We start from the raw sequence: 12,052 nt of genomic DNA on the forward strand, positions 1-12,052 counted from the left end.
GTTGGGGGCGGTCGCAGAGGCACGGAGCTTGCCGGTGTTCAAACTGCAGTGTTTGTCAGCAGTTAGCCATCACGCTCGGATGTAGTAGCTAGAGAACATGAGTCGGGCCTTCTTGGTCAGAGCCGGACACCACTCCAGTGGCATGTCTATCTTTCTGCCAAAGGAACAGGCAACATCATATTGTCGAAGTTGTAAAAGAAGTCAGGGGGATCAATATTCAATGCCGGTTGTTATTTTTACACACCTGTCGGACGAGGTTGCTGACTTTGTGCATCTTCAGGTACCGAGAAATGCAGCCTGACGGAATGTCCAGTTTGGTGCGACATTACGGTCAAATGTATCTTACATCAGGTCCTCGTTCGGATCGGCAGTGATTGCTTTATCAACCCCGCAGTTGGTCGAGAATCGAGATGTTATGATCAACCCAACCAAACAACTTTCTCTCTCTATATAATGTACAGCGTTCGAATGATCATTTCAATCCAACCACAACCAACAAATCATCTCTCATATTGAATAGTATACAGTCATGGTTTTCCACGCATATGTCAAACAGGTACGCCTGAAATTCATTCTTCGATGTCTGCAGTGTCGAGCTGAATCGCCATTGAGATTACGGACAACTGGAGCGCTCGATATGTGATTACCTTTTCTAGCCGCGAAGTTGCCGATGAGTGGTGGCGTGCCGTGTCCACTTCCGCCGTCGCTACTTTCGTGACTAGTGTTCAGCGTGTCAACGCCCAGTTCTACACCCATAACAATCTCGTGGCAAGCGTCACCGACACCCTCACCACGCCTGGAGTTGCGACCCAATTCCTCGGCAAGGTGTTTTTCACCTTGCTGAATGACACACTTGGTCGCAACACAAGCATTATCCCACAGCTTGAACATTTCGCGGACCACATCAGTGGAAACTCGTGAGTTAGTTCCTTGCGGCATGTTCCACATTTGGCTGATAGCGACCCCACAAAAGTTTCTTCATTCGCTCCAAAGTTGCTCCTTACGACTATTGGTACTATCCCCAATCGTCCAACGCGACAAAGGCAGTCTATGTTTCGCGCACCGAACGCACTCGCTTCACCGTTAGTCGCACCGCTAACGATACTGCAGGGACTGTCATGATTGGCTCTGACAAGATCATTATCAAGTTGACTACCACCGATCTGTCCGTTAACGTCAATGCCACCACCGCTCAAGTGATTCTCTCACTTGCTCCTCTGTCGGAGTTGACTTTCAGTACCCTTCTGACCAACTTCACCGTGGGGTCTTCCTTGTCTGTGAGCGGTGAGAATGTGAATGAGCTCCTCTAAACGGAGCATGGAGAACAGTGGGAACTCGCTTGAACTGCTATCATTTGACACAAAGTTGTCTTGTACCGGTACTGTTATAGTCTCCCCTAGACAACCTGTCAAGATATGACCATCGACGTCACTCTCGTACGTACTCATCCCTTTCTTTTACCCATGCAATCACCCTTCGTTACATGCGTCAGACACGTTCTCCTTGATTCTCCGTCTCAATCAGCGTATTAATACGCTCCCCGTCGAATATCGTTCTCTAGTCTTTGACCCAATCTCAAGTCTTCGTCCTCGTTTTTCGCTCCTAGTACGAGCCTCTCCGATTCTTCACACAGCCGAAGGTGTACTGTTAGTAACACTATGAATTTTCTGTTGAACGCCTGTAATCATACGTACCACTGCTACCTGGCTTTGAGATAGACTGTTGAGAGTCACTCCGTCAATGAGACACCCTGGCTATGCCACTCGTCCGTGCCAGGCTAGTCTCGAGCCTAGATTTAAGATGACTCAGACGAATTTGTACACATTCATTAGACACTTTTTGTGAGTGATAATCAAAATCCAGGTGCGGTGCTGAATTGTATCTCTTCGAGGGTCCACCGAGGTCGTGTTCTCTAGTGTCGTCTAACCCCATGGCCATCCGAGTCAAATATAACATGTCGTCACACTTCGAAGACCTTCTTGTGATAGACACACACATCTTTTCTACTTGATTCATTCATATTCATACACCAATGATACATTACTGCTATACTGTTCTTAGTTCAAGTTGCTACAGTGGGCCTCACCATGCTCTTCTCGTACCATTCCCTCTCGAACTCAATCGCCTTCTTGAGCGTCCCTGATGTGCGCCACCCATGTTGTTCGCCATCGAAGAAATGCGCCTCAACATGCCCCTTTGATTTAATGATCCCATCAATAATAGTCCAGGATTGTGCAGGCGGAACAACTGCATCATCGTTGCCTTGAAGAACCTGTTGGAAAAATTATCTACCCAACACAACACATTTGATCGAGATATGAACATACGAGTAATGGGGTTTTAATGTTCGCTGAGAAATACACTGGGCTCCGGTCGTGCCAAACTTTCGGAATCTCTTCTTTTGTACCGCCGAGAAGCTTTATGATATACATGAGCTCGAACTTGTGGGTGTCTTCTGCGAAAAGCTCCATGTTTGAAACTCCGTAGCTGTTCGTGGCACTTGCGAAAAATTTCACTTTGCTCGCTGCGGAGGAGTCGAGGGAAATGGCAGCAAGGGTAGTAAACCCTCCCGCACTCCCGCCCCGGATCGCAGTGCGTTTGGTGTCGATAAGGGAGCTGATTTGAGGCGATTGGATTGCGCCAATGCAGTCGCTCACGTCGGTAATACCCCAGTTTCCTTGGAGACGCTCCCTTTGTCACATCTTCAGCGTTGTTCCACGGGAAACACGACAGCGAATGGTAACATACACATATGCGCGCCCATAGCACGAAGAGCCACTGTAGTTTACATCCAACCTGCAACTTGTGAGTGTGATGAAACTTCGGTAGTCGACAGGACACACCAAGCATATCCTCTGCTTGTGAAATACTGCTTCTGCCAGTTCAAATTCTGGGTCTCTAATCCTGTGGGACCACCGTGTACGCCAAGCACGCAGGGCGGCTTCTCGCCGGGAATGCTCGAACCCGCATAAGCTGGGTTATTTGGGGCGTAGTACACAGCATATACGGTCTTGTCACCTGCCACTTTGAACTCAAGCGGGGTTGGAAGTGAAATGATGCCTTCAGGGAATGGAGCGGCGGATGCCGATGCGGTAGATCTGAGTACCTGGAAATTTGGAACGAATGATGGTCCTGTAAGAGTGCAGAGCATAGCTGCACCAGGAGCGTTGCTTTGCAATCCCGTGAAGACGAAAGTGTAGTCCGACAGACGAGAGACATTGTTTACCACCACGAAGTCGAACGATTCGTCTTTGATCTCTACGTAGGAACCTGTGGCGATATCGACCACATAAAGGACACTTCGGCCAGCCCGCCACGCAACACAGATAGCTTTTGTGCCATTCTCGTCTAGTAAGGCGAATGAGTAATTGTCAAGCGTCCAGGATGGCATGCAGAAGTCTTGCTGCACGACAGAAGAGAGAACGGGTTTGGTACACGCCTGGGTATACTCCCACAGGTTTGCAAACTTGCTTTCGTCGGAGGTAAAGAGAAGCTTGTCGTTGGAAGCCCACAATGGATAACACGCGCTAATATTGTTAGCTTCGCCGGCAACCAGCTTTGTGTTTCTCAGGCTAAGTGTATGAGTATTGGAATTGTAATGGACGTCGGCCACATAGATCTGTCCACCCTCCCAAGGCATGTCTGGGTGTTTCCAGAACTGCCATGCGAGCTTATCACCAGAAGGGGAAAATGTCGGTGCTGCATAGAACTCAATTTCTGCGTCCTCGGTGGAAACCAAAGACGTGACAGTGGCAGCTGAGGAGTTGACGACACAAAGAGAATTGCGCACAGTACGCGGCGTGTCGTTGGTATGGTCTTCTAAGATAGCGACGAGTAGATCTGTGTGAACTGGGTGTACACAGAAATCTGCGTAGCGATAAAGCTTGTTTGGATCCTCTGCGCAGGGAGTGTAAGTACGGCGTTATAGTTCAAAGAATGTACCTGGGCACCTGGAGTGACTGGCTTGATATTCCCATCTTTCGCGGCATAGATACGGAAGTCCATGAAGTTCGAAGAGTACACAGTCCCATTATAAGCGATTGCGGCACCTCCACCATATTCATGAACGCGCGTGCGCGCATTGAAGTCCTTGCCAAAGACTTCCTTTTGAGTCTTGTTACTGATAACCACGCATCGACCACCCTCCGATGCACGCTGTTCGATGCAGTAGGTATCCTTTGTAACAGGATCTACAAAGATGGCGGTCAAGCCGACACTCTAAGGTCACCACGTAGATTAGTTTGAAATGCCGAGCGATTAGAGACCATGTGAAAAACATACATCCTGAGCAATAGCATCGGCTGTGATGGGGGACTCCCAAAGGCCATATGGTGCGTATTTCTGAGCCATAGTACGATAAAACGTCAAGACAGTCAGTAGATGGGATGGTTGTGTGGGAGTAAAGTTAAAGAGAGGGAGTGGGAGTTACATACCAACGAAGGCTTGAGCTTGGGTATTAATTGTAATATTTATGGTACACGCACCGTGCACGTTTCAGCATTTCTGTCACCTGAGTTCTGGCCTGACCGTTTTGGAACACATCGATCATTTTGCACGATGAACCTCTCGCCTTCAATTTGCGCGTACGTGATGTTTGGATCAAAGGCTCTTGACAAAACAACTACTCTTGATCGGGAAACGATTCTGCAATTTCAAATTTTTCTTATGTAAGCTCACCAAGCTTCCGCATGTCTGGTTGATCACAACTTGACGACTACATTGCACATACGGTAGCAGCAGCGTTACCTTTGCATTTTGACATCGCAATTCAAGAATTCAACATCTCACCAAATTCACCTGGCGTAAGTTACTGGTCTACGAACATTCACTCATATCTGTTTCTCTGAGAAACTACGATGTTTGCGCAAACGGAGACAACGAATGGGCTCTTTCGACTCATAGTACGTGGTATGACTACCCTAACTTGAACAGGTTGATTTAACACTTCGCGTTCGCGACTCAGTACTCAACAGAGGCATAGGCGACAACTTAATACCGGTGTTCATGATGGCCGTTTCGTGCAAAACAATAACATCAATCTGATAGATCGTCGGGCACACCAGGTATCCCAACATGATGATGGATATCATTCACCGTTGGACAGAACCTGAGAGGAGGGGGCTTACCCAGACGATGGCTTTACTCGGGCCTTCGAAATGTCGTGACTCAGGTTAATAAAACTGGGTCAAGTATGGAGTAAGTACTTAATTTGCTCCACCGACTCGACCATGTCGACTAATGTGACTCTGTTGATCGACAGGTCAGTTAGGGTGTCGGCGGCCAAGTTCCTTCACCGATATGGCACTAGATCGTAGACTTCAAAAGTATGTACTTTACAAAACACCTTGGGTTCCGAGAAGAAGACCGTCCTCATAGCTGCAGCATTCCCAGCTGACCAAAAATAAAGGCATTAGGATTGGTCAGGAATAACTTCAGCAGCATACAATGCGTAGACTGCATAGACCACTGACACCTCTGATGTGGCCCCTGACTGTCTGCAACACTACAAGCCCCTGACCCAGCACACGAAGAGAATGCGGTTAACGGAAATGAAGCGTTGGAGGGCTATGATTACTATGATTTAGAGCGAGGCTTTCCACCGAGATTTGCGGCCTGTTGACGATTACGTCATGATCACACCTTACACAGCGGGATGTGGACGTTGTTTTACAAGTGTCACCTTGCAGTGCTTTGAAATTTTGGTCAAGAAGTGGCGATTCTCGGCACGATTGCCTTCAACCCATAGCGCTACCGCCAGCCACTGAAATTCGGAACTGAGAGTCCACGTCCAGTTGGTCTGGGCCTTTACTGCGGGATTTAACTTTAAACATATCTCGTAGATCGAAATGTAAGTTCGGGTTAGACTCGCGCCACGCTGTTCCGAACTTGTGCTCACCCCTAATTTAAGGATGAGCGATTTCCCCTCCACCCTAAAGCTCATCGCCGTAGCCGTGCGGTTTGAAACACAGAGTTGTTTTGTGCATATGAAGTGGTAATGTGACAAAGAATCTGAGCGCTACAATCCTGGTGCTGAATTTATACTGCTGAGGCGAAGTACCCTTGTGACATTGATAGTGCGGCGAGGGAACAATTAAAAGCTTATGGCTCATACCAAAGTCAGTAACCTACACTAATCAATGCAATGAATCTGTGCTTGAGTCCCGTTTGTGTAGCTGAACCTACAGGAACATCACAAGATACATTATGACGGTTGCCCGTGATGGTGCAAGGATTTCCGGGAAACTCACCGTAAGTCAAACATGATGCGAATCGTAAGTCCCTCCCTCAAAGGCCCAATCTCTTCAAAAATAAGCTCATACTAGTACACATGAATTCACGTACTCACATGAGTAGAGAAGATCTTCGCTGGTGTTGAGATGCGTCACAGTGCGTCTGATTCACGTTGGTCATGGAGATACTTCTTATAATGCGGAGCCATTCATCCGTTTTGACAGAGGGTTTCCCAACCTCTCCTTCATCAACTGGTCGCTCCTGAACTGACAAATTCCAGTATCTTGTTTAGATGCCGCCACTCCAGCCTCTCTCCCCGGCTGAAATGCCAGTACTTTCGCTTACTCGCAAACTAGTTTTACTGTTTATGTTTTGTCTCGCCCAATTCTTGGATGCCTTCAGTAACTCAGCTCTCTTCTCCGCAATCCCTGTACTCGAGGTATCCATGGGTATGACTGAAAGTCAATCCACTTGGATCATGAGTGCATTCCAGTTAACATTTGCATCATTTCTGCTCATCGTGCGTGCTCATACCATTGATTCTGACCCTGCACTTCAACGCATTGTGTAGAGCGGCCGCATCAGCGACGTATACAACCCAAGTCAGTACTATGCCGCACCTGTCAGATAACGACACTAATGGGCTCACAGAAACTGGGTTCATTGGGGGTGTACTTGGTCTTGGTGTCATCTCGCTGTGCGCTGGATTTGTTGATGATACCATTCCGCTCATCGTTCTCAGAGCGTTGACCGGAATAGGTAAACATTCCCGCCGGTCTGACGGTTTTTGTTGACAAAGATCGCTTCTCAGCTTCTTCGATGACAATCCCCTCTGCCCTGGCACTGTTGGTCAAAGTATTTCCCGAACCGCTTGAACAAGCTCGCGCAATAGGAACATTTGGAGGCTGCTCCTGCGTCGCTACATGTGAGAATACCCCCTAGCTGATCATTCATGACTAACTTCATGGTCCCGTTCCCGTTCCATAGCCCTCGGTCTCATGATTGGTGCAATGTTCGTCCAATGGGCATCTTACCATTGGGTGTTCTGGTTTATAGCCATCGTGGCTGTGCCAACGGCTCTGGCGTGTGCCTTCATCATATCGCCAGAAATTGCAAGGACCAAAGACAATCTTGAGCCTGTAGCAGCGAAATGGAAAAGTCTTGACTTACTTGGCGTGACCATCCTAACTGGTATGAATTTACAGCATGCTCCGCTTCGCATCCCTCACGAGCTTCGACAGTTGCCTTGATCTTGTTCATCTTCGCTGTGACATCCGGCTCCACTGATGGCTGGGCATCTGCAGCAGTGCTTGTCCCGCTTATCATATCAATCATGATGATGATAGGGTTTTTCTGCTGGGAAACACTCATACATGTGGACACAGCTGCAATGTATGTCATCAGGGATGCTTGCACCTACCACCGATCATCGGCTGATCTTGTACCAGACCACCCCGGACATGGTTTTACCCCAATTTCTCCATTCTTTTTGCCGTGGCGCTCTTGCCATACTGTTGGTGGTTCACAGTGTTCATGATCTTTACCATCCTGTGGCAAAACGTATTTGAGTGGTCAGCAATATCATCGGCTGTACACATGTAAGGTCTCGACTGTCACTCGATCTTTCCTGTCATTCAGACTGATTTGACTTACCAGGCTCCCGCTCGGTGCCGCAGCTTTCGTTATGAGTTTCACCGGACCGCTCTCTAGGATCTTCAGTCCGAAATGGATTATTCTGACAGGCCTGTTTTTTGGCATGGTTGCGAACGTATTGATGGCGCTTGGCGGGGGGAAACCTGAGTACTATTGGCCATACATATTCCCAGCTTTATCTATAGGGAGTGCAGGGTTCATGCTGATGTATACGCACACAAAGTAAGTTCAAATTGTCGTGGCTTTATTAACACGTTCCAATCGCTTCAATTACAGCATTGCTATATTTCAAGCCGCACCTTCGTCCATGGCAGGCACAGTTGGCGCCATCTTTAACGGCGCTCTTCAATTTGGATCAGCAATAGGTCTCGCTGTTGCCAGCTCAATAGAGACGTCCGTGGAGGCCAACCATGGGGGCTCGCATGAGTATGAAGGACGAGCCGCAGTATTTTGGTTCCTCTTGACGGTTGCCTTTATTCTGTTCATTTCAGTATCAATATTCTATGACCGCAGTACGTGTTGAGAGCCGATGTGTCCGAGGGAAGTAAGGCCGAGAGAGAGAGAGCTGAGAAAGGAAAGGACGATACGGCCGAAGAATAGAGCACATCGAGTGCGAGCGTCTCCAAACGGAGAACGTCGACGACGTGTCAACGTCGGCAATCTTCTCGTTCTTTAAGTATATATTTTTCATCAAAGCTATTGCTGGCAGACTCACCGTATAAGAGGACGCTGTTTTCGTCGAAACGTCTCAGATTCGAAACGAATACTGAGACGTAAGTACAAGTCCCACTGTAACGTTCGAGCGCAAGCGCTGACGTACATCTAGTCGTACCTTTGTTCTAGGTACAAACAATTGTTAATAGAGATTCGAAACGAATACTGAGACTCGTACCTTTGTTCTAGCGTGTCGTAAAACCTCCCGCGTGTATCGTTCCTCCACAGGTTATGAGCCCTGTCTCCTCCATGGACTTGTCGACTCCCAGCACCAATTCAAACCTTTTTAACATCCCGAAGCTCGCCGAAGATGGCTCGAACTGGATAACCTACAAGGAAAGGACGTTAACGGCTATAGGTGCACGAGGACTTACGAGATATACCGATGGACGAGCTAAAGAGCCTACGCCTTTCGTAAAGAGCTCTACGGGGGCCGTTACGAAGCCGGATGGTACAACACCTACGCAGAAAGAAATCGATGAGCTCGACGCAAAGACCGATGAGTATCAACAAAAGAACTCACTCGTAAAACAGCAAATATTTTGCACGATCACAGATCGGCTGCTGTTACGTGTCCAAAAGTTAGCATCCGCGTCCGAAATCTGGAAGGAAATATGCCACATACATGAAGGCAAAACCGAACTCGTCCAGATAGATCTGAGACGGAGGCTCCAGGAGACGAGGTGCGAAGAAGGTGGTGACGTCAAGGCTCATTTTTCAGAGCTTTTGCGCCTGAGGGAGTCGTTAGCTGGAATGGGGGTAGCCGTCATTGATACGGACTTTCATGCCATCATCCTAGGGTCCTTACCTGAATCCTACCGGCCGCTACTGTCGTCGATGAACGCAGCGGCCAAGATAACGAAAACTCCCCTCTCGCCCTACGAACTCATCACCATCATCACAGAGGAATACGAGCACCGGTTACTCACCGAACGACGTCCCAACAAACGCGGGACCAACAGTGCGCTCTCCGCGAGAACAAATGCAGGGAGGAGCACAAGCTCGCAGAGCTCGGCTCCAAAATCCAACCCCGACGCAGTCTGTACGAACTGCGATCGTAAGGGCCACTGGAAGAGTGACTGTTGGCGAAAAGGTGGAGGAAAAGAAGGTCAGGGGCCGAATCAACGGCAGAGACAAGGAGGACGCACCCAAAAACAAAGTGCCAATGTAGCCAAAGAGCCGGAGCCAAAGGACAACTACGCTTTCGCTACGTCAGACCTCGCAGTCATAGCAAAATCGATGGACGTACCTCCAGAGCGCCGAGGAGCAATAGTAGACTCCGGCGCGACCTCTCATTTCTGCCCGGATAGGGCAAAATTTGTATCCTTCGTTGAGATCGCCCCGCAGAAGATATACACTGCGAATGGAGCTACTGTCAATGCGACAGGACGAGGAGACGTGAGGATGGACTTACCGTTGGGCTCGAAACGAACGACCGTGACGCTAAAAGACGTCCTATATGCCCCCTCCATGGCATTTACCCTTATCTCCACCAATAAGATCGCCTCCGCCGGTTTGGCCGTGCTGTTCGAAGGAGGAATGTGCAGGATACTGTCTGCTCCCCCCGAACGAAGGACGATCGCAGAAATACCCCAAGTCCAGGGACTTTACGCTGTAACGTCCGACCGTAAGCATCGTGCCAACGTCGCCAGGACAAAGCTTACCATCAATGATGTCCATCGTGCCCTAGGGCACGTATCACATGCGGCCCTTCTTGACGCAGTCAAGAAGGGCCTAATCCTGGGCATAGACATAGATCCGGCGCCCGCCATCCAGTTCTGTGAAGTCTGCGTGAAAGCTAAGTCAGCTCAGCAGTCCTTCCCAAGAGAAACGAAGATGCGCGCACTTACATACGGAGAACTAGTCCATACGGACCTCTGGGGACCGGCGCAGACGACGAGTTTGGGAGGCTGTAAATATTATGTCAGTTTCACGGACGACTTTAGCCGGCAGACGCGACTCGAGTTCCTCAAACAAAAGAGTGACGCACTTACCGCGTTCAAGTCCTATGAGGCATGGGTGGCCCGTCAATCACCAGGTGTGCGCGTGCGCAAAATCCGTTCGGACAGAGGAGGAGAGTATCTGAGCGCCGAGTTCGATCAATACTTGCGTCAGCAAGGTATAGAGCGGCAGCTAACAGTGCACGACTCACCCCAACAGAATGGTGTCGCCGAACGACTCAACCGGACACTCGTCGAGCATGCGAGAGCAATGCTCCTAGGCAGAGATATGCCAAAGTACCTGTGGGCCGAGGCCGTTAGTTACGCCACTTGGCTCAAGAATCGCCTACCTTCAAGGGCGATCCCAGGTAGCACGCCCTACGAGTTGGTGCGCAAGTCCAAGCCGGACTTGTCGCAGGCCCATGAATCCGGGGCCAGGGTCTTCGTCCATATGCTGGAGGCTGGTAAGCTGGAGGCGAGGGCGGAGGAGGCAGTTTTTGTGGGGGTAGACGCTGAAAGTAAAGGATACCGGGTGTATTGGCCCGGCAGACGGCGTGTCTCGGTGGAGAGGAATGTGACCTTCACGCCGATCCTGGCAGCCGATGGTATGCCGGACGAGGGGGAGTCTGCTGTAGTCAACGAACATAACAGCGGCAACGGTAATAATAACTCACCTAGTAGCGTCCAGCCCATCACCATGCCACAGCAACCTCAACCTTCTACTCCTAAGCAACCCCAACCATCTACTCCTCAGCAACCTCAACCTTCTACTCCTCAGCAACCTCAACCGTCTACTGCCCAGCAACCTCAACCATCTACTCCTGAAGCGAGGTCGACGAGGGTAAGACCACCCCCAGGGTACTATGCGGCGCTGAATGAGGGCCAAACGGCAGCCCTAACCATGGAAAGCCTGTTGGAAGCGTCAGAACTCGACCTCTTGGATGAAGAGGCGCATATTCACCTAGCATTGGCCGCCGTCCAACCAGAACCGACCCTCCAACAAGCCTTGAAGGGCCCAGACGCTGCAGAGTGGCAAGAAGCCATCAATTACGAAGTCAGTCAACTCGAGAAGCTAGGTACGTGGGAAATCGTAGATGCACCTCGAGGCGTAAACCTTATCCCATGCCATTACGTCCTGGCCACAAAGCGCGGGCCGGACGGCGAGAAGCTGAAGCTTCGCGCGCGCCTAGTTGCAAATGGGCAGCGCCAGAAGTACGGGGTCGATTTCTTCGAAACCTTCGCCCCCACGGCCAATATGAGCACAATACGTGCAGTCCTAACGATGGCTGCTCAGCACGACTGGGAAATACACCAAGTCGATATTAAAAGTGCGTACCTATATGCGAGTCTGCAGGAGGACATATATATGCGAGCGCCCCCTGGATACTTGAAGGATGGTCAGGAAGGGAAGGTACTGAAGCTGAAAAGAAGCTTACCTGGACTCAAACAAGCAGGATATGAGTGGGCGCAGGAGCTAGCTGGAGCCTTCAATGAAATGGGCTTCAGCAGGTCAA

General features: G+C 49.7%; 3 protein-coding genes across 3 annotated transcripts; 2 read left to right on the plus strand and 1 right to left on the minus strand.

Moving 5' to 3' along the window:
• Nucleotides 1-612: 612 nt before the first annotated feature.
• F5891DRAFT_959569 (uncharacterized protein) lies at nt 613-1,310 on the plus strand (the record flags this gene model as incomplete). The annotated part of the gene is made up of 2 exons (XM_041375662.1): nt 613-917; nt 974-1,310. Coding segments are annotated over 2 exons (642 nt in total), but the record flags the coding sequence as incomplete, so codon positions are not given.
• A 717-nt stretch (nt 1,311-2,027) lies between these two features.
• Nucleotides 2,028-4,597, minus strand: F5891DRAFT_1114750 (Alpha/Beta hydrolase protein). Its single transcript, XM_041363768.1, has 6 exons — nt 4,282-4,597; nt 3,951-4,218; nt 2,844-3,897; nt 2,749-2,796; nt 2,328-2,691; nt 2,028-2,272 (listed from the first exon to the last, which is right to left on the minus strand). The coding sequence occupies exons 1-6, from the start codon at nt 4,348-4,350 to the stop codon at nt 2,063-2,065; spliced, it is 2,013 nt and encodes a 670-aa protein (XP_041221362.1). The 5' UTR covers nt 4,351-4,597; the 3' UTR covers nt 2,028-2,062.
• A 1,926-nt stretch (nt 4,598-6,523) lies between these two features.
• Nucleotides 6,524-8,407, plus strand: F5891DRAFT_1151146 (major facilitator superfamily domain-containing protein; the record flags this gene model as incomplete). The annotated part of the gene is made up of 9 exons (XM_041365142.1): nt 6,524-6,751; nt 6,803-6,833; nt 6,883-6,990; nt 7,043-7,156; nt 7,219-7,422; nt 7,473-7,623; nt 7,680-7,829; nt 7,888-8,106; nt 8,161-8,407. The coding sequence occupies 9 exons, from the start codon at nt 6,524-6,526 to the stop codon at nt 8,405-8,407; spliced, it is 1,452 nt and encodes a 483-aa protein (XP_041221363.1).
• Between the last annotated feature and the right edge of the window lie 3,645 nt (nt 8,408-12,052).

Source organism: Suillus fuscotomentosus, assembly GCF_016647785.1.
Source record: "Suillus fuscotomentosus strain FC203 chromosome Unknown F5891scaffold_62, whole genome shotgun sequence".
NCBI lineage: Eukaryota > Fungi > Basidiomycota > Agaricomycetes > Boletales > Suillaceae > Suillus > Suillus fuscotomentosus.